This window comes from Ruditapes philippinarum, unplaced genomic scaffold (assembly GCF_026571515.1).
Source record: "Ruditapes philippinarum isolate M1 unplaced genomic scaffold, ASM2657151v2 ctg3663_1_1_1_1, whole genome shotgun sequence".
In the NCBI taxonomy this organism is placed as follows: Eukaryota; Metazoa; Mollusca; class Bivalvia; order Venerida; family Veneridae; genus Ruditapes; species Ruditapes philippinarum.
The window spans coordinates 22,119-43,332 of record NW_026851578.1 but is presented as its reverse complement, the minus strand read 5'-3'; the positions used below and the strand labels follow the sequence as shown (position 1 = coordinate 43,332).

Below are 21,214 nucleotides of genomic sequence, written 5' to 3'. Positions count from 1 at the left end.
CCTAAACAATTTTTGTATCAAATTAAAGCTTAATGTCTTAATTTTCTAATGTGGAAGGGAAAAGAACGGACATAGTATTATTTGAATTACATTTAAACGGTTTAATTATGTCAAAAATCAAGACAACCAAATCTACAAGTATCGACCTTTAAACGTCTTCATCAGAAAAACGATTTTAAAACATGGTAAAGATTTGAATCTTAAAATATATATTTCATTCTTATTTATTTTCATGAGTAGGACAAGGTCTTATGCTTTGTCAATTTGTTAATATCTATTTTGCAGTTATTTTTAATTTCATGAATTGTCATTTTTGCTTACATTTAGTTCTTTAGTTAAATGTTAGTTACAGTTGTAACCAGAGACATAGAATATATGTATTTAACGTCTCTGTTGTAACCAATCCGTTTCTTAATCGGTTCAGTGTAATTTTGGCAAAAATGTAATACTTAAATGAAAATTTGCAGAAAGTTATTGAAATATGAGTAAGCTAAAATATTAATTATATAATTAAATACGACATATTATTTTAATACAGGAGAAAAAAGCAAATTCAATTATGTAATGAAAGCAAATTTGTATAAAAAAAAAAAAAACATTGATTCCAGGTGTTGAAAATTGAGTATTGCTCAAGCCGGTGCTAGGGAGCGTGAGGGATGTTGCGCTCATTCATTGTCCCTCCTCATGTACAGACTTCATCAAAACGAGTCTGCAATTTTTCAAGTAATTTTTTGTGTGATTAGTGCTTCCGAGGGATCACTCTTTTTCCAGTTTTTAAAAATGAAATGGATATTTAAAATATAACAATAAGCTATGTCGTATTTTTTCATCCTTCTATCATGATGAAATGTTTTAAGCAATAGAATTAAGATCAACTGTTGACAACATATCAACTTTTCAGCTTTAAATAGAACGTAATATATCAAGAATAACATTGTGGATCAAAGATAAGAACACTTGTCATTATTCTATGTTCATTTTTAGAATCATACTTAAATTAATTCTGTTTTGTATATTTGAGATTTGATTTGAAACAATCTGGAAAATAACACAGCATCTGTTCCTCGTAAAAATCATCGGCAATTTTTACACCCGATAAAAATTGTAATAAGTAGAGGAAAACAATCCTCCGTTGTTAAAAATGATCCGTTTTGACAAATTACCGAACTTGATACATACATATACTCTGGGCCTGTCAGTTTCGTTCCTGTAACCATGACATTATCGTTTGATTGACAGGCGCTAAGCTCCGCCCACTGACATTATCATCACCTACGTCTTGAAAGGAATCGGTAGGCGAGAATCCGGCAGGGGGCACCTTGCACAAAATTCCACCATTCGTTAGCACATATTGTATGTTCATTAATTACTGATAATTAGTTAGACAGATCTCTGACAATCAGAAAATTTCTATTAATTATATATGTGTTTTGCAAATGAAATAGAAAACAGTTGCAATTAATGAGTGAAAACCTATTGAAAATAAAATGCATTAAATTTTTATCGGGATTGAAAAATTTTGGGGTTTTTTTTAGACAAAGTGGATTTTAATTACGATAATCGGATTTAAGATAATATTTTGCGTATTACCAAGGAAAACAAAAGTGTTTCCTATTTTCAATTATCTCTATTTATAATGAAGAATCTTCGTGAACTAGTATAGCAAATAACTCGTTCGGAGAAACTGCACGACGATTGTGTATTTATATCATGAAAAAAGACGGGAAAAAGCGACGATCAGACGACGATCCCAGTGTTTCCGACACCGACAGCGGATGTTCTAATGATTCTTTTAACGAGAGAAAAAGACGGAAATTATCCCCGTCACGAGAAATGGACAATTCGGACTTACAACCCGACGGAAAACCACGAACACACGCAAACGCTCGGGAACGCGACAGAACGCAAAGTGTCAATACGGCGTTTGTCACGTTACGGACTCTGATCCCGACGGAGCCCGCGGATAGGAAATTATCTAAAATAGAAGTGCTAAGACTTGCTACAAGCTATATAGCTCATTTAAATACTGTGTTGATGGTCGGTGCAGACTGCCTCGATCAGCCGTGCATAAAACACCAGGCAATGTTGCGGGGTGGAATGGACTGCATGCCTAAAGCCGTCTGCACTTTTTGTCTAAGTAATAGCAGAACCCGTCCAGTAAGTATAATTCTTTTTCATACAAGTTTTGTTATTATTTATGGGTTTTTTAGATTTTAATTGTTGTTTTATTGTGGCGTCCCTTGCCGTCAGAAATTATTTTCGCATGAACGTAAGCTCTACCATGAAAAACTAGTTCCTTTGAAAGATAGAAATAAGTCATGAAATGGAAAATATAATTATCCGCTTCATTTAAACATGATATTTGTCGGTAAATAAAGATCTTACAGATAAAACATGTATATGGCATATAGTTTTCTATTGTTGCTATTGCTATTGTTGTTTTTGTTGTTGTTGTTGCATGATTGTTTTCAATTCTAATACCAACATTTTGTTTTCAATAAAATACACATGATACACATGCAAATGTGCCAAAGTTTGAAGCTTTATAATTTTCTCACTTACCAATACTATACTGTGTTACTCTTTTGTTGTTTGTTGTTATGTACAATCAACACAATTATTTATTGTATATATATTCATACTTAATTTTGTATCATTCGTATACATACATTTTATAATGTATACAAATATTCACATAAAATCTGCATACAACCATTCTATTTAAAAATTTCAAGAGACATTATATCAATGAGAAACATATTCAAGACCCTCAAATAGTTCAATTACAATGTAACAGAATATTCAAAGTTAGGTAACCATCGCTAATCGAAAAGTATTACAGACCTTCTATTAGAGACCAATATTGTTTTAATATGTGTTTTGTATAGAATTATATACATATGAATTAAAATCCATGTAATATTAGCATAATGCAAATTAAAGCCTACTGCGCGTTATTTCTGTTATGAATTAACAATTCGGTGAGAGAGTAATAATTAAACTTTTTCTCCATTAAGTTACAATAAATTATATATTATAATTGTAAAGCTGTTAAACAATTTTTATTACAAAAAATAAATAAATAAATAAATTTCCATTTCGTATATTCTTATAAACTAACAAAACATTACGAGTACATGTATTATCACAATGTGGTATATTTATATATAATCGTAACCATATTTTATTATATGAGCAATTACAAGAATAATGATGATAATAATAATAATAATAATAATTATTATTATTATTATTATCATTTTATTATTATTTATTATTATTATTTATTATTATTTTATTATTATTATTATTATTTAAAGATACTATTGTAGATCAGTTAATGAATGCGATGTATATGTATATTAAAGTGCGAAGCCTGCATTATGTAAGGTGTTAAAAAATTGATAATAAGTTTAACTATAAAACAATAACAAAGTTTCAAACAAAGTTTCACGGAATGCATTAATATTGAAACGAGACTTATAAAAATAGACCGTTTTACAGTATACCACTGAATGGAATTTTATTGGACGAACACGCAAAAAAAGTCTTGTAATTCACGTATAATATTTTTTACTTCCATTGAAAATTATGCCTTTTTCTGATATTTGCGAAACTAATAACCCCGAATATTTACTTTTATGAAATTTTATTTAAAATGTTAATTTATTCCTTATTTTGAGTTTGCAAGTTATGTGCATTTATATTCATTCTATCTAATGCGCTTTATATTTATCATCTGTTGATTATGCAAATATTTCTGTTCTGTGTATATGGCAGTGTATTTGAATGCTTGAATTACTTACATAAATTGAAATAAAATGTTAATTCATAAATGTTTACATTTGCAAGTGGCCAGTTATTTCATATTATGAAAACAGAATAACCAAATAATATAAAAACCCATTAAGAATAAAGTATATAATTTAGAAATATATTAACAGTGTTACTTGCACAAACAGATTGGCAATGGTAATTTTCATTCAAATGAACCTGCCTTTGTTTAACAAATATTTTGCGAGCAAAAGTTTCAACTGTTTTAACAAATGGGTTGAAGGAAAGCAAAAACAAAAATATTTATAGGTCTTTACTGTTTCACAATAATTTTTATGATTAATAATACGTTCAATGTTGCATGAATAATACAACAAGAAATATCAGAAGTATTTTTTCAGTTGCCCGCACCATTAATTAAGTGTATGTTAATAAACGCATTGCCTATTCTTCTAAATAGCTTTTCCCTACACCTTTACATGCCTTAGAAACTTTGATACAAAACAAACTTTCGGAAATGGAAAATGTTCGATTATTCCAGTTTTGATATATACTAGTACACTAACTAGTACATCTTACATTTAAAAAGAAATTTATTATCTATTACATTGAATTGTTAGAAAAGAAAATACATTTTTTTGTCATCTACGTCTGATATAATAACAAATATTACTTGAAAACGTGAACATTGCGAAAAACAAAGTACACAAGAAAAACTACACAGATTTGCATTGTTAAAAAGGACCAATTAAACAACATTTTGTATGGTATCATAATAGATCAATTAAAATAGTGCAATTTTATGTAAAAATGAAACGATTTGTATATGAACTGTGAACAAGAAGTTCCGGTCATTTAAGTTGAATGTTGGAATCATTAAAAAGCAGATAAATCATATTTTAAATTAATAATTATTAGTAGCTTAATATAAACATGCGTAAACAATGCTATAACTTTCTACAAATATACAATATCGTTTTATTCTGAAGTGGTTTTGCCGACAATTGCCAAGCTAAAAAAATAGGGAATTGGATTATGTCAAACTGTTAAGAAAATAGTAATATGCAAAGGGGAAGGAAAATGCCGTTTTTTAAATTCATTTGTGTATATTTATAAAAAGTGTAGTCATTTTAAGTATTAGCCATGAATCAGTTTCAATCACCTAGGAATTTGACCAGAATATTCAAATAACATAATCCATTATTAGGAAAGTATACAACCATACCACGGAAAGATACATTTATTGTTTAAATTACGGAAAATATTTTAACGTTAAATCATACATAGAAACACACATTATTGACGGACACTTCCACCATATAGATTAAAATCATACAAGAAAAGTTTGGAATGCAATAAAGGTTTGTATTATTATCTCACATACATGTATGATACCTTTCGTATAGTAAGGTTTGCTCCACTGATATGTTCTATTCTGTTCATTTCTATTTTTAAGAAACTAAGATAAAAAAAAACAGCAATCGCTCAATTTTCACTATATTGATACTACTTAACAAAATAATAAGTTCTCAAGTTTTCTTTGGAAAAAATGGCATAAAATATACCCAAACCTATTTTAATCATTACTCAAAACAAAACAAATTCATTTGGATTTAGCAATATCACAAACACACACAAATTGCATTATAAATTAGCGACATGATTCCGGAGACAGTCAATGAATAATGTTGTAATTATTCCTCTTGTGATGTGAAACAAAGCGTAAAAAGAAACCAACATATTTAAAGTGTTGAAAAAAAATTGAGCTCCGCTCAAGCCGGTGCTAGGGTGTGTGAGGGATGTTGCACTTTTGCGTTATCCCTCATGTACAGACTCAATCAAACCGAGTCTGCTGTTTTCATGTAGTTTGGGTCACTTTTTTCTATATATTCGTAATCTCTGTCCTTCTTTCTAAATTTCATCTTATTAGCTTTAGTAAAATACTTTGATGATATGAGTATTTCACGGAAAAAGGTAATAACTGAAATGAATATATGTTTCGCACATTTTTTTTAAATAAATCAAGCAAAACAAACGTTTGTATTACAAAACATAAATTAACAAATGAAATGTAGCTTTAATTATAATTTTACAACACATTTTGGAGACCCCATATTCAAAATATAACAGGCGCTGTTCGTTTTAAGAAAAGAACAATTGAATATGGCTACATAGTCACAATGGCTGCTTGTCATAGTGTATCGCATTCCTGGATAAAAACTAAGTCTGGTGGTAGCGTTATTATTGTTGAACAGTTCAAATCTTACAAATTTTAATCAATTTGCTATACAAAGTTTCATCAATATGACCATAAGATATTGACTACAAATATTGCAAAATTGAACATGGTTCTTTTTTGAATAAAGTGAATTCAGTTATCCAGGGGCCGATGTTATAAAGAAATATGCTAATCTCAAACTTAGATCACAGGTATTTGATTGGTCAGAAACTTGAATTGACCAATGACAATCCTGAGATTCTAGCTTTATTCTAGTCTACTATTGAATGATGCTTGTTCCATATGAACTAAAATATTAAAGGAATATTAAACCTAGAAAATGGAACAAGTGTTAATATTATTGTTTCATACCTGATACGTCTTGAATAGACGAGAATGCACTGAGATGTTCTGGTCATTTGAGGTGAAATGCCGGGAACAACTCCAACCAAGGTACATAGCAGCTGTCTTCAGATATCAAAAACAGATCGGTGTAACAATGATAATTTAGATTAATTGTTATCTATTATACTAATCTTTATTATCCATGATGGTATAACCGATTTTTTATAAAAATTATTAAAAATTATTTTTTTTCCGATTCTTGATATAAATCATTTAAATGGCAAAAACATATAATTATACTTATATCTACATGCATGTTGCACATAGAGAGTCAAATATTATATTTCAAAAACTGGGTTCCCGCCGTTTTTGTATTTTACAGGTAACCTTATTCAGCACGGATGTTGACACGTCGTATGATGTCCTTTATTGCGACATGTCGTGGAAAAAGAAGCAATTTACTTTTTCCGCTGAATGTATCAATTATTCCATTACTATAATAAGCCTGAAACGTACATAATCCATGTATTTTTCTTCTTGCAGCATTATCTCTAATATTGTATGGTTTATCTTAAATGTTCAAAAGGCAAAAATTAATGTGTTTAATACCCGCTGCAAAACTTATTTCACAATCGATCTTGAATAAATAAATTTAAGATTAATACATAAAATGTACTGATTTGTTAAACTAAAATGACTCATTATATCCATGGTTCATTTTCATATCTCTTTTCTGTATTACAAATTTATCGAATATATATATATGTGCCTCTTTGGAGATAAAAATTATCCGCAAAATGATAGTCAAAGGAAAAATGCGAGTTTTATGCAAAATGTAAAAAAAATATATATATATTAGAAGCATGGCCGAGGTTTCTTTGGCGGTAGATTATAACAAATTAACATGTTTCTATATCTTTATTCAATCAATTTAACCTAAAACAATAAACAAACGTTATATACTATACTATTATGAACAACTCACTAAAATATCAATCTGGTGGTTTTGAGTGACAGCTGGTTGGTATCTCATGAATTTTTTCTGAGGTTCACCTCAAATGACCAGAACATTTTAGTGCAAACAATCCTGTACGAGATGTATCATATATGAAACAATAATACAAAATCTATAAACATAGGTCTTGTTTATATATTTATTTTTCTGTTATTACTTTTAGTTCATGCAGTGCAAACACTCCCGTGTTAGATTCAAGGGGTAAAATTTTATATATCGGCATAAAATATATTTACGTACTCGTACATGAACATTTTTTGCGATATTTGCCAGTTTGAAGAAATTCTGGAACAAAAATCTTTGAAGTTGCCTATTGCCATGACTTATCCGCCAAAAGTATATGTATCTTGATGACATGCTTATTTCTGAATGGTATTAACAATGTATGTTTATTGTATTCTTATTCATACAAATTAGATTTGTCGTTCTTCTATACTTTATTTATTTACATACAAGAATGCAAAATTTCAAATGTATGTATGTCAATGTAAGGAATGGTAATGAAGATTGTTAATTCAGAAATTATATCATTGTTTTTTATTTAAGTCCTGTACAATATGACAAACTATTGTGAAGAAGAAAATATTCAATAACTAATATTACTAATAATAACTTTTTAATAGTGTCATATTTTAATGACATATGCAAAGTGAAAACTGTTTGTATATTTCATTAATGTTAATTAATTAATTAGTGTTATGCTTCTTAAAAAAGAGTTCCTGACATGTTCAATGGCAAATGTTTTATGTATCACGTGTCCTGTTGAGTCTTTGATTTTAAATTATTAGTACTTATAAGTTTTTATTTTAAATTGTGAGTTTGCTGTTCCGTTGTATCTTGAGTTTTTGTTCCGTTTTGTATATGTTCTCTTCGGCCGGACGCGGAGGATTTTTGTTGTCATTTCACTATTGTTCGTTAGTTTTTTATCGGTCTTTTTGGTCTTATTGTGTGCAGTTTCTTTTCTTGTTTGTTTTTATCGTTTTATTGTATCTTTTGTGGTGAATGTAGCTTCTTGTTTCCCCACTGTTCCCTCAGTAACAATTTTGTTATATGTCCAGTATTGTGCTGTCTGTATCGTTGATGTCCTTGTGGCTTGATCTCCTGTTGTCTGTACCGTCGATGTCCTTGTGGCTTGATCTCGTCTTGCCTGTACCGTTGCTGTCCCTGTGGCTTGATCTCCTCTGGTCTGTACCGTTAGCTGTCCCTGGGCTTGATTCTCTTGCCTGTACCCGTTGCTGTCCCTTGGGCTTGATCTCCTCTGGTCATGTACCGTTACTGTCCCTGGCTTGATCTCGTGTCTTGCCTGTACCGTTGCTGTCCCTGTGGCTTGATCTCCTCTGGTCTGTACCGTTGCTGTCCCTGTGGCTTGATCTCTTCTTGTCTGTACCGTTGCTGTCCCTGTGGTTTGATATCCGTCTTGTTTGTACCGTTAGATGACTCTGTGGCTTAATCTCCTCTTGTACGTACCGTTGATGTCACTGTGGCTTATCTCCTCTTGTCTGTACCGTTGCTGTCCCTGTGGCCTTGATATCTTCTTGTCTGTACCGTTGCTGTCCATGTGGCTTTGATACCTTCTTGTCTGTACCGTTGCTGTCCCTGTGGCTTGATATCCTCTTGTCTGTACCGTCTTGTTTGGTACCGTTGCTGTCCCTGTGGCTTGATCTCCTCTTGTCTGTACCGTTGCTGTCCCTGTGGCTTGATATCTTCTTGTCTGTACCGTTTTGCTGTCCATGTGGCTTGATACCGTCTTGTTTGTACCGTTGATGTCCCTGTGGCTTATCTCCTGTTTGCTTGTACCGTTGCTGTCGCTGTGGCTTGATCTCTTCTTGTCTTTACCGTTGATGTCTCTGTGGCCTGTTCTTCTCTTGTCTGTACCGTTGATGTCCCTGTGGCTTGATCTCCTCTTGTCTGTACCGTTGCTGTCCCTGTGGCTCGATCTCCTCTTGTCTGTACCGTTGCTGTCCCTGTGGCTCGATCTCCTCTTGTCTGTACCGTTCATGTCCTTGTGGCGTCTTTCATCTCTTTTGTCGGTTCCATTCAGTGTCCTGTAGAATGTTCCGTTGTTGTTATCTGCCGGTTGAAGCCCTTTTTGTATGTATTTTGCTGTCTGTTCCGTTATGTCTCTTTTTTCTCTTTTCCCATTAGTCTAGTATTCTCTATTCATTTAGTTTCCAGAGGTCTATGTTCTGATTTTGTCAGTGTCGTTGTCATTTCATTCTGTAAGTGGAGAAGCGGGGGATCGAACTCACGACCCCTTGATTGGTAAGCAGACAGTGTTACCACTGCACCATAGCGCCCGCTCTGAATAATAACTGTTTTGGAAGTCCTATAAACATTATTACTTCAATGGCTTACAAAAAATGGATTACAATTATATTTTAACACCTCACCTTACATAGCCAAACCACGTGACTTTTTATATCGTCAAATAGAATACTACTCGATATAAAGTAATATTTTTATATATAACTTACTGTTTCTTTAGGATACCCTAGAAAGTTAGTGGAGGGTACCCGAAATTCTTAGGTATATCAGAAGGTGAGATAATCGTCTTGTAGTATTTTCCTAATACCGAAACTGAATTCCAAAATTTTCAAAAGCTGCTATGGTATCGCAAGCACACGTACCAATCCCCCGATTTCAGACAATTAAAGTAAATAATCGTTCTACTTCGCATAATGAAACGTTTAAGTTCCATGAGAAACTTGTCACTGAATTCATTTTCATGATAAAAGTTAACACTGCAATATAGCTCACTCGCTCTTCAAAAGCACTGAATGCGACGGCTTAATAACCTTTTCATTCACAAATTTGAATTTTAACCGCAAATTCTGTTGAACACGAATGTTTACACAGAGTACAATTTTATGATCTAACACTTTCTATTTCCCGTTATTTAGATCCTTTGCTCGTTGACATTCTTCTAGCTTTAAAAAAATGGTGCATGCCACTTAACTTTGAGTATAATTTACCTTATTAAAAACTGTCTTAAATACCTCGCACATTTTGTCTGAAATAATGATTCTGTTGAATTTATAGAAATGTGCACCGAAGCAATATCATGTACTCGCATTTTCAGTGTTTTAATTCTGTTAAATAAGCAACAATATGCAATGAAGCAGGAGTATACTATATACAGTTTGAAATATTCACATTTCAGTAAGCAAATCTATGATTTATTTATCTGCTGCCCGTAGTTCACAAAATTATTGTTTGTATTTTTTTAAAAATAAATGATTCCCAAGTACCCGTATATGTAACAAATATGTTTGAATTCCTTAATAGCGAATGATCCGAGATAAAAATTATATTATATTCATACTTAGAATATCAGCCGGAAATTTTATTCTGTTTGCGTGCAATATTCATGTAAAACTATGTTAAATAACTTTTAGATTGAATATATTTATTGTATCAAATACATGTCAAATATTATACAAAAGATGAGTATATAACAAAAAGCTAATGGGTTGGGCAACAAGTTCAAGCAACATTAGGTTAAGCCATTCCCAAGAATTAATATTATATAAAAAAAGTGTTAGGGCAACAATGATTACTTTTTAACATGTATATAAACTTAAAAATATGCACTTGATTTTTAACAGTTCATTTATTCACAAAATGTACAATTTAGATTGTTGACAACTCATTCAAGAATCTTCCATAAGATTACGAAAACAACATATTTTTATCTTTTATAAATTTTACAAACTAATCTAATTAGATATAGCTTATACACTTTAACAAAGAAATGAATAAACCTAAAACAATTCAATCTTTTTTGGAAATGAAAAATAATCAAACGAATCAAAATTTATAATAATTGAATAATATGCAATCGCTTCAATTTGCGTACATAAACATGTGCAATTTATCACGCAAGTGATAAGCATGTATGTGATAATCATTTTTTTCGAATCTAGATATGTGTGAAAAAAATGTTCTGTGGTGTGCGTCGTTGAAATATTTACTCGGTTTAAATCTTTGAAAATGAACCACAAATTAAATCATATTAAAAAAAGGGGTTTTCATTTCAATTGTTTGAACTTTAAATTTTTTTTAAACTTTCTTTCCCTTTATATATAGGGTTTTTTTCTTTTAGAAATGAAACCCCCTTTTTTTTAGAAACCCTTTTAGAAAATCTTTAAACGGGACAGAACAAATATTTATTTTATTAAGCTTAAAAGACAAGAAAAAAAATCTTTAACTTTTTCCCCGGGTTTTATTAATTCATGGAAGAAAATACAAAAATTAAATAAAAATATTTTTTTTTAAAACCATATATCGGGGAAAAAATGTGCACGGGAAAAAATATTTTATGAAATTTATCCCGGAAAAAAAATAAAAAAAAAATCGAAATGAAAAAAGATTGGGGAAAACGACATTTAAAATTTTACAATACAAAAACCCCTTTAAATTTAAATGTTTTTTGAAAAAATCCCTTTTAAAACCCCAAGAGCTATTTTTTTTCCAAAATTTTCCCTTATTAATTAAATAAAACTTTTTTTATTTTTGGGGGGTTTATAATAATACCCGGGGTATATAAAGTCTACTGAAATCGACATAAGCAGTACATTTTAAAACAAAATGAAATTCGTCTTCCAGATCGTTTTAATTACAGAGTGTACATTTTCGGTTATCGCGTGGAATATTGTAATATCATTGTTATTCCAACCACGTGACGTATGAAAACAGCTGTTTTTCATCTTGGGCTTTCTGAGGTTCACCTCAAATGACCAGAACATCTCGGTGCAAACGATTCCCATACAAAATGTATCATATATGAAACGAATATATAAACAATTTTCCCATGTATGTTTACAATTTTGATATTAGATAAAACGTCAATCACGGTTAAGTGTTAACATGTATTATTTCAACCAATGATATTCCTTATAAACAACTGGCTTAAATTGTTACTTGATATAAAGATTTTTGACATGTTATATGGTCCAATATGAACGCATATAATATTATAATATATATATTGTAAGCCGTTATTTATTGGTTATATTGCTAATAACCTTTTTTACATTACCATCCCCCATATAACCTGTAAAAAGCATTTTTTTACGATTTTAATGATATTTCACCACGTTTTTTTATATTTAAAATAAAACGAAAAAAGAAACACATAGTTATGTTTATACAGAATTTATTTTAGTTCGATTGTGAAGGAAGCTGTAAGCTTATAATCTGTTCCTGGAACCAACCAGCAATGAGTTGAATTTCTTGCTCTAGGAAACAACAGCTTAAAACAGCAGTGTTTAATAAATGGTATATCAAAATTATCCAATGAAAATCGTCGTTACAAACGTGCAGTATTAAAACCTTATATGCGTTTACGATATTTTATATATTTGAATTTATCTCTTTTTATTTGTTTGGGTCGTCAGACCAAACAAAAAATGGTAGCGAAATTTCAGAGCCTAATGCTGTTAATTGCAAATGCCTAAAGTAGTCCACTTTTTTGAAGCAGTTACTTCCCTTTATATGTACACTAACGCCGAAAAATTCAGGGGAGATCAATGCGTAAAGATTGTCAAATGACAGGCGCATTAATTTTCAAGCAAAGTAGTTCCCGAATGGTCGAATATTTCTATTATTGTTTCATTCTTTATAGATATACATGCTTACAGTAAGCTCTATCATGTTAAACAACAGGTTCAGTGTCGAAATAATAAGAGTTACAAACCCTAATTTAGAATAATATGGTTTTCTTCATCCCATTAACATATAAGTTCACCGTGGCCGAGGGGATAGCGCGCTCGTTTAGAAAGCGAGAGGTCTGGAGTTCAAATCCCAGTTGAGGCAACTCATTTTTTTTAATTTTTTAAGTCAAATAAACATTGAATTGACTATCGGTGTTGCAATTAGTCTCATAGCCAATTTACTACAGTTAATACAAAGGAAAGCATTGGTGGCACTCACAAATCTTCACCTTTCTTACATTCTGAAACCCAAACAAATTCAGCGCTTTCTGTGCTTTGATTTCAAAATGTATGGTACTGACAATTAATCCCCTAAGCTTAAAATAAATAATTGAAAGAAAGCATGGTTAACTATGGCTAAACACATTCCGTGGGGGCGGGGTCAAATTATTTACTGTCGTTCGATTTTTATACACGCACATGATCGAACGACCACGTGTTGCTGGCATTTTAAAATTGATTTTCAAATAAATACTTAGGCTTGCTGAAATATTCGCTGAATGCTATAGATGCTGGTAGGAACACATAAGTCATGTCAAACCTGTTTGTTGAAACAACATAATAAAGGGATCAGCGGCCATAATGATTTAAACAGATGTCTTCACAAGCTGGACGAAATATGCGGCTAAATTTTCCACGAAATGTCTTTCACTGCAGCATTTCCCATGTTTTTCTTTTTATGGTTTGAGATCATCTTGAAAGAAAGCTTTTCCGCGAAATGCATTTTACTGCAGCATTTCCCATATTTCTTTTACGGTCGTAGATCATCTTGAAAAAAAAGCTTTGCAGTACTCTTAAAGGCAAATGTTAGAACTTTATTTCATAAAAGTAACTTTAAGCTAATACTTCCGATGGATCACTTTTTTCCAAATTTTTGCAAGTAAAATCTACTAACCATTTAGTGTTATTGTGAAATACTTGTTTTAATTAAAGTGAATTAGCCGATAACGATAGATCTATGATACTATAAATAAGTATATTGATATTATTTAGCGTCATAGGTACAATAAACAAGAAAAAAAAATTTAATATGACCATTGTCGGTAAGTGTTAGATACACGATCCAATATATAGCAGATTAGAAATCGTTCCAGAACAAAATATTATTTTTCATCATATATATGTTCATACTAAATCATTTCAGAACTATATTAATTTTTTTTTAAAAAAAGACAGATTTCATAGAAATATCCAAATGATGCATTTCTGTTGTTTTTTTATTAATATTTGAAATTCTTATGGAAAATATACCCATTGTAGACCAATCCACTTTAAATCATCATTTTGATTTTTATATTCAGAAATTACTATTTCAAGAATCTTGAAGGAAAAGTTTCGCGCATAATTTTTTTTCATAACACCCACCTTTGAATATATGTACAGGTATGCAACTTTGAACCTTCAACGCCCTGTGGTATAACCATAACTAAATATTCATAACTAAACACAACAGAGCTTAATTAGTACTATAATATCATCAAAAACATGCATTCTATTTTAAAATTTATAAATATCAGCGTTGAGGGCAATTGAACATTATTACCGCACTTGAGCATATAATAGTTTGTCTGTCAGTCTAAAGTTTGTTAATTGGTATTTATAAATGTTCTTAGACGATTCACGCTTGGACCATATTAACCTCATAGCTATTTAGAAAGAATAATTCCATTTATATGCTGTTAAAACATAGGAAAAACAATAGAAATTTGAATTGATAAAAATCGAAACTTGAAAATGTACCGATATCTAGAAAAAAATGGGAAGGAAACGTCATTTCCATTATTTTAAATGAAATAATCAAACAAACAAAAAAAAAACAAAGGAAAAAACATAACAAAATAAAAACAACATCATAATATGAATATTTCTGTTCGCAAAAAGGTTTGTAGTGAACGTTACTCGTATTTCTTCACCATTAACAAGAAACATTACATCGATTAGCTCATAAAAACTGCAATAATGGCCATATTATACGCCTTTCCGTGCATTCGCTGCAGATCGCATTTTAGATCTGTCAGTGGCACCGGTCATTAAGTTGTAACTGGACACCGTCGACCTGTCAAGCCTGTCCATCAATAGCAGTATTAGTCTACTGATGAAAGATCGCTGCTCAGTGGGCAGTAATTGATTATTGTCCTAAGTTAATTGGAAAGATAAATAATTAATTGATAAACATCTAAATGCAGATAATGGATAGATATATCAAAATCGGTCACCTTCCGTACAAAATATATCGCTGTAAAACGATTTGTCAGTTGTTTTTATTCTATAATATCTACATGTATATGTATACAAATTAAGCAGGATTAATTCCGAAATCAATTACCGGTACTTTTAAAATTAAATAAACTCGCTTAACCCGAACCATTTTGCTTTTAAAAACTGTATCACTGGATTTCAGAAAACATGCGTTATAACCGTTCTTTCGAAATATCCAAATTATAATTGTGTCAATGGACAAATAAATAACGGTGAAGGTTGGAAATTTATTTTCTTCGTTATAACCGATTTTTCGTTATAACTGTGTTCGTTATATTTAAGCTCTATTTTATTTTTAAAATTACTTAAAGGCACATTATGTCTCACAAACAAATAATATTTTCAGTTTTAAACATGAGTTTAATAATATTAACAGAATCAAAAGATGGTTCAAGTAATTGGCCAATGGGTAACTTTTTGGAAACTTAAATAACAGGACACCAAAAATAAAAGAAATTAAAATGCCTTTGAGGAAAGAAAATAAAAACATTTCTGGAGCATAATGGGCTTTTAAAATATGCATATAAAGGTCCTCTTGTCTGTCGTAACAAAAGTTAAGGATTTCGAAAAATAAAGAAATAGAATATAGCTGAACTGGTTGATATTTGTTGCATTTTTGTTTTTTAAATAGAGAGAAAAGGTTCAAATTTGGTTCTCAAACATGGGACGATAAAAAAAAGTTTATAAGAAAAAAGCTATTTTTGACTAAATACAAAATATACATTTTATATTTTTCATTTTATTCTTTTATCGGCAATAGTGGCAATTCAATTTTTATAATTTTATATGAATTTATAATGAAATTAAATCCGAAAATTATCATATTATATTCCTCTTAGAAATAAGACACAATTTTTGCTTAATTCTTATATTTAGTCAACATTAGATTTAAACGACTATACATATAGTGATAATTATTATTGCAGAATTTATGTAATGCTTTATTTATATTCTTTTGCTTAAGGAAATAGTTATCAATTTCAAGTTCAAATGCGCATTAATATGATCTCGACGGCAGATTTTTTTTCTAATTTACTTACTTCCATTACAGCATATTTGATAAACAATTTTATCAAAACAGATAAATCTAGAGAATATTTCACCAATTTATTAGTCATAGTTACAATTTCATATAACTTTTATGACGTTTGGAGTTTGGGCCACATTGCATTACCAGGTAGTCTTATAATTTGTTCTGTATAATCAAATTAAATGATATCGTGCTGTTTTGTTTTTTTTTTGTTTTTTTTTGTTTGTTTGGTTTTTGTTTTTTTGCGGGGGGGGGGTGCATGTACACTCAGCAATGGCTTTTTAGGTACCTGTAATTTTTCTGATATTTGTATTTAAACGCTGTTGTCCATGACTTACTGTGACAGCCCTCGTAAATGATCATTTTTCTCGATAAAATGTTATTGGCAAAATATACATTTTGCCCGAAACCGCTTTTTTAACTTTTTTTTTCTTCAAATGTAACGTTCAATGTGAAATAACTATATACGATGATGCTGATTCAAAGTTTTCTCATAACTGTTTTGTCAGTAAGCAAAACTTCCAACATTCTGTTTCAAGCTGATCTGAAGTAATATCCACCCCAAAAATGTGTTACAAATATGCTTTTATTTCAACACATTGGCAAACAATTACTCATATCTGGAAAACATTTTATGAAAATATCTTTAACAGAAAATCAAAAGTTAAACGAATTTCAGAAAATATTAGAAATGTACGTGTATACTATAAAATGTTGTATGTTATTCCTGTACCGAAAATGGAAAAGGATTCGAGTATTATACATGCATAAGTTATATAAAAACTTATAGTCCAAGACTACAGTAGTATCTTAAAATCAAATCAATGTACAATTTTACAATTTTGCAATCATGTAAAATCGTGTGAATCAAATCCGATTTTTTTTGCATGTAAAAGTCACATACTTATACTTTTAAATTTAGCAATCATCTGAATAAAAGTTTTACATGCAAAAGTCATTTGAATATAAATTAAACATGTACATGTAAAAAGTCATTTGAGTACAATAATGTAAGTTTTGCATGCAAAAAGTCATATGAATATAAATTTTATATTCAAAAAGTCATAAGACTTAATATATGAGCCGTGTCATGACAAAACCAACATAATGGGTTTGCGACCAGCATGGATCCAGACCAGCCTGCGCATCCGCGCAGTCTGATCAGGATCCATGCTGTTCGCTATCAGTTTCTCTACTTGTAATAGAGTTGGTAAGCGAACAGCATGGATCCTGATCAGACTGCGCGGATGCGCAGGCTGGTCTGGATCCATGCTGGTCGCAAACCCATTATGTTGGTTTTGTCGTGACACGGCTCAATTATAATCTTCACATGCAAAAGTCATATTAATGTAAAAGGCATATTTGTACATTTTACAAGGTGAAATGAATGTATCTTATAAATAAATACGATTGAAAACTCGAGATTTCGAGCTATGTTTTCATTACAAGTCGACCTAATGAAAGTTTAACTTAGCTTGCTTTTTACAATTACCGCGCACGTCATCTAGACTTTTAACCTGGTGAATTCGTAAATGGGCTTGTCCAGCCTCAATTTTTGGCACTGTCTATTTTCATATCCGGGGGATAAAATGATGATACATCAAGGTTATTAGTATAGCGCTTGGTCAGGCTGCACTATTGTTCGAGTTGGCGTTGCCAAAACAAAATCACATTATATTCCAGCAGGTCAAGGGTTAACTTAAGGTAATCTTCAAAAGATTTTAAGAGACCCGTCCATGAAATCTATAGGATATGAAACTTATTGTTTTGGATACCTTTAAATCAAATTGAATTGTATAATATTAACCTGTTACTAATATTGCTCGATACTCATACACCAATTTCCGTTTTGTCCTTAAAAAATCGTCATCTACCTTTATAAAAAATTAATATCCGAAAAAGATTAAGAATTCCCGAAAAGATCGAACCTGTTCCGCGCGTTAGTGTCAGAATATCTAGGACAAGAATCAAAAACCTAAAACGTTAATACCCATAAAACTTGCAGTTGGAATATTTGCATGTACCGAGAGATCTTTCATCTCCCAAAACATGAAACGTTTTCGATCTGCAAAAGTCATCAACATGAATGTTTTCCGAATGGTCCACAGTACAATTTCGGGAATAAATTGTACTAAAATTAACGACGCGCGTCCACAGTTGTGCGGAACGGGGAGATCTTTGTGATGATGTTCGCAGTAGGTTCACGTGCAGACATCAATCAAAGTTTACTCCCAATATGTAACTAATTCAGTAGTTGAAACTAATCAGTTGAATACCAAAGAAATACGAAATGTGTTAATTTCCTAAAAGGAATTACAAAATATGCATTGAATTAGGCAAATGACGTTGAATTCCGGCTGTATATATATGTTTCGCAACAAATGCATTTATTGAGAACAAACTTGCAAAATTTCAATCATGAAGCAATATAATGTATATCTGTAAAAATGCAAGCTCATTTTTGTTTCTTATTTTTATAGATAATCATGTACAAAAATAACTTTTTTATACGTTTTTGTTTCTTTTTTTATTTGTTTATTTGTTGTTTTTAAATTATTATTATTATTGTTGTTGTTATTTACACCCAAAAATTTATCAAGAGGGCCGTGCGTATTTATGAAAAAAAGACATTTCACTAAAAAGGGAAACAAAATGATATCAAAGTGTTTCTTTTCTCTATATTTTCAGTTAAAACCAGAAAGTTGTATGTATAAAGATATCCGACACGCAATGCCAATGCACGTGCGAAGATGAGAGCACGTGCGAAGATGAGAGCGTGACACTTTTGTATCCATCATCATAAGATACACCCATCACAATCAACGATGTTATATCACAAAATGCACGTGTTATAACGAGCACCTCGAATATCCCCAATCAACGGCTGAAAAAAAAACAGTGCTACATTTTTTTTCTTGATAGTGAACGTATACCAAGAAACACGGAATGTATTCCAAGTAAACCCGTGCACCTTGCGTCACGTGATAATAAATAAGCACGTGTGTATCTGTGTTTCTAATTAGATACCGGAAGTAAATGAAATAAATGCATTGGTGAATGTTGTGAATGAATATAATGTCATAATGGACAGTTATAGAGGCACGGATATATCAGTTTGATTTATTAGTTTTTCGGTACCATATTAAAAGTGAAATTTTACTCATTATCTGTAGGACGTATGCATTGGTCAATCAGAACAGGCATTTTTTCTATGGAAATGAATGTGGACAGATAAAAAAAACTACAAAAATCTTACATTTGGTGCAAATGCGTAAAAACTTAAATAACGTATCCTCTCGTTCATGCGTCGCGAGATACAATGAGATTTCGTCTCTTCAGACTGTCTTATATCGCTTTTAGTGCCATTGTCAACATTTGCATAAGCAATCGTTTGGGACAATCAGGTTTAAATTTACGATTTAAGGACATGAAATGGACAATAAAAAAACGCATGTTTTTACTGTGCTTTAATGTAGTTGCCAGTTTATATTTTCATGAAATGTAAATTGACGGGAATAACTTACCAGTGTATTTTGATAAGTGAATTATACAACATATTATCATTTGATGAGTAGCTAAATGTGGTTACTAAAAGTTTTCGTCCATGTTTTTTTTTTGAATTCACATTGATCGATAACTTTTTGATTAACCTTTGCCACCAGTATTTAGTATTGCAGTAACTGTCACCATTCACAAAAGCATAGTTCATGAAGGTTGATCAGATACTGTTGGTATTTCGATAATATGAAACTTTGATAAAGGCTTTAACAAAGGCTGTTCAAATTTAAAAATTAGGACAAATCAAGTACAAAATTACAATAGGTTACGGTTTAAAAGGACTCCGTTAAGGTTTTTTTGACACAAGACTAGATTTTTTTCCTAGATAAATGTTCCATTTCATGTAGATCTAGACAAATAAATTTCATATCATTCTCCGTTCTCTTTTTATAGAATAAATTATTCTTATTGAGAAAAAATGACCTAAAATTGAAAAACGTTACAACGCTTTTCACTCAAATCGGGCCAGGAATAGAAATAAAGTACACGTTTCAATTTATTGTTTAGTATATTTCTTAATTACTTTTTGTTTAACCTTCTCTTTTAAGTACCCCCAGCTGATCAGACTATGTATGAAATTAAAATTTAAAAGTTAAAAGTTTCCGGCTTTTGGACCTCAGTGGAGTTCCTTTAATATCTCAAATTTACAACTTGTGTACGAAATCCAATACATGTACATTTACTTAAATAGATACCTGTCCACTTTGTTAAAATGGGATGAAATGACATTGATAACGTTTTGATATTATATGTTTCAGTACTTAAATCTGTTTATTGATGTGTTTGTTACTGTTTATTATTTGAGCCGAGTCATGACAAAACAAACATAGTGGGTTTTGCGACCAGCATGGATCCAGACCAGCCTGCGCATTCGCGCAGTCTGATCAGGATCCATGCTGTTCGCTATCAGTTTCTCTATTTGTTATAGTGTTTGTAAGCGATCAGCATGAATCCTGATCAGACTGCGCGGATGCGCAGGCTGGTCTGGATCCATGCTGGTCGCAAACCCATTATGTTGGTTTTGTCATGACGCGGCTCATTTGTATTTATATACTTTACGAGTATACAAAAGGACTTTTGTTACTTTTTACATTTATAGTATACTCTGTCATAGACTTTCATCGTAATAAAATTGTTGATATATTTGTGTCACTGTAATTATACTTTCTTTCGTAACAAGGTGGTAAAAAAGAGAAAATATATTTTTAATATAACTTCTAAATTGAAAGCTACAATGTTATATCATAATAATCACTTGAGTTTGAAATGATTGATATCAACAAAGTTGAGATATATTTTTTATA

General features: G+C 31.0%; 1 protein-coding gene across 1 annotated transcript; it reads left to right on the top strand.

Moving 5' to 3' along the window:
• The first annotated feature begins 1,295 nt into the window (after positions 1-1,295).
• On the top strand, positions 1,296-20,784 carry LOC132749064 (transcription factor 15-like). Its single transcript, XM_060738778.1, has 2 exons — positions 1,296-2,157; positions 19,041-20,784. The coding sequence occupies exons 1-2, from the start codon at positions 1,711-1,713 to the stop codon at positions 19,104-19,106; spliced, it is 513 nt and encodes a 170-aa protein (XP_060594761.1). The 5' UTR covers positions 1,296-1,710; the 3' UTR covers positions 19,107-20,784.
• Positions 20,785-21,214: the final 430 nt, after the last annotated feature.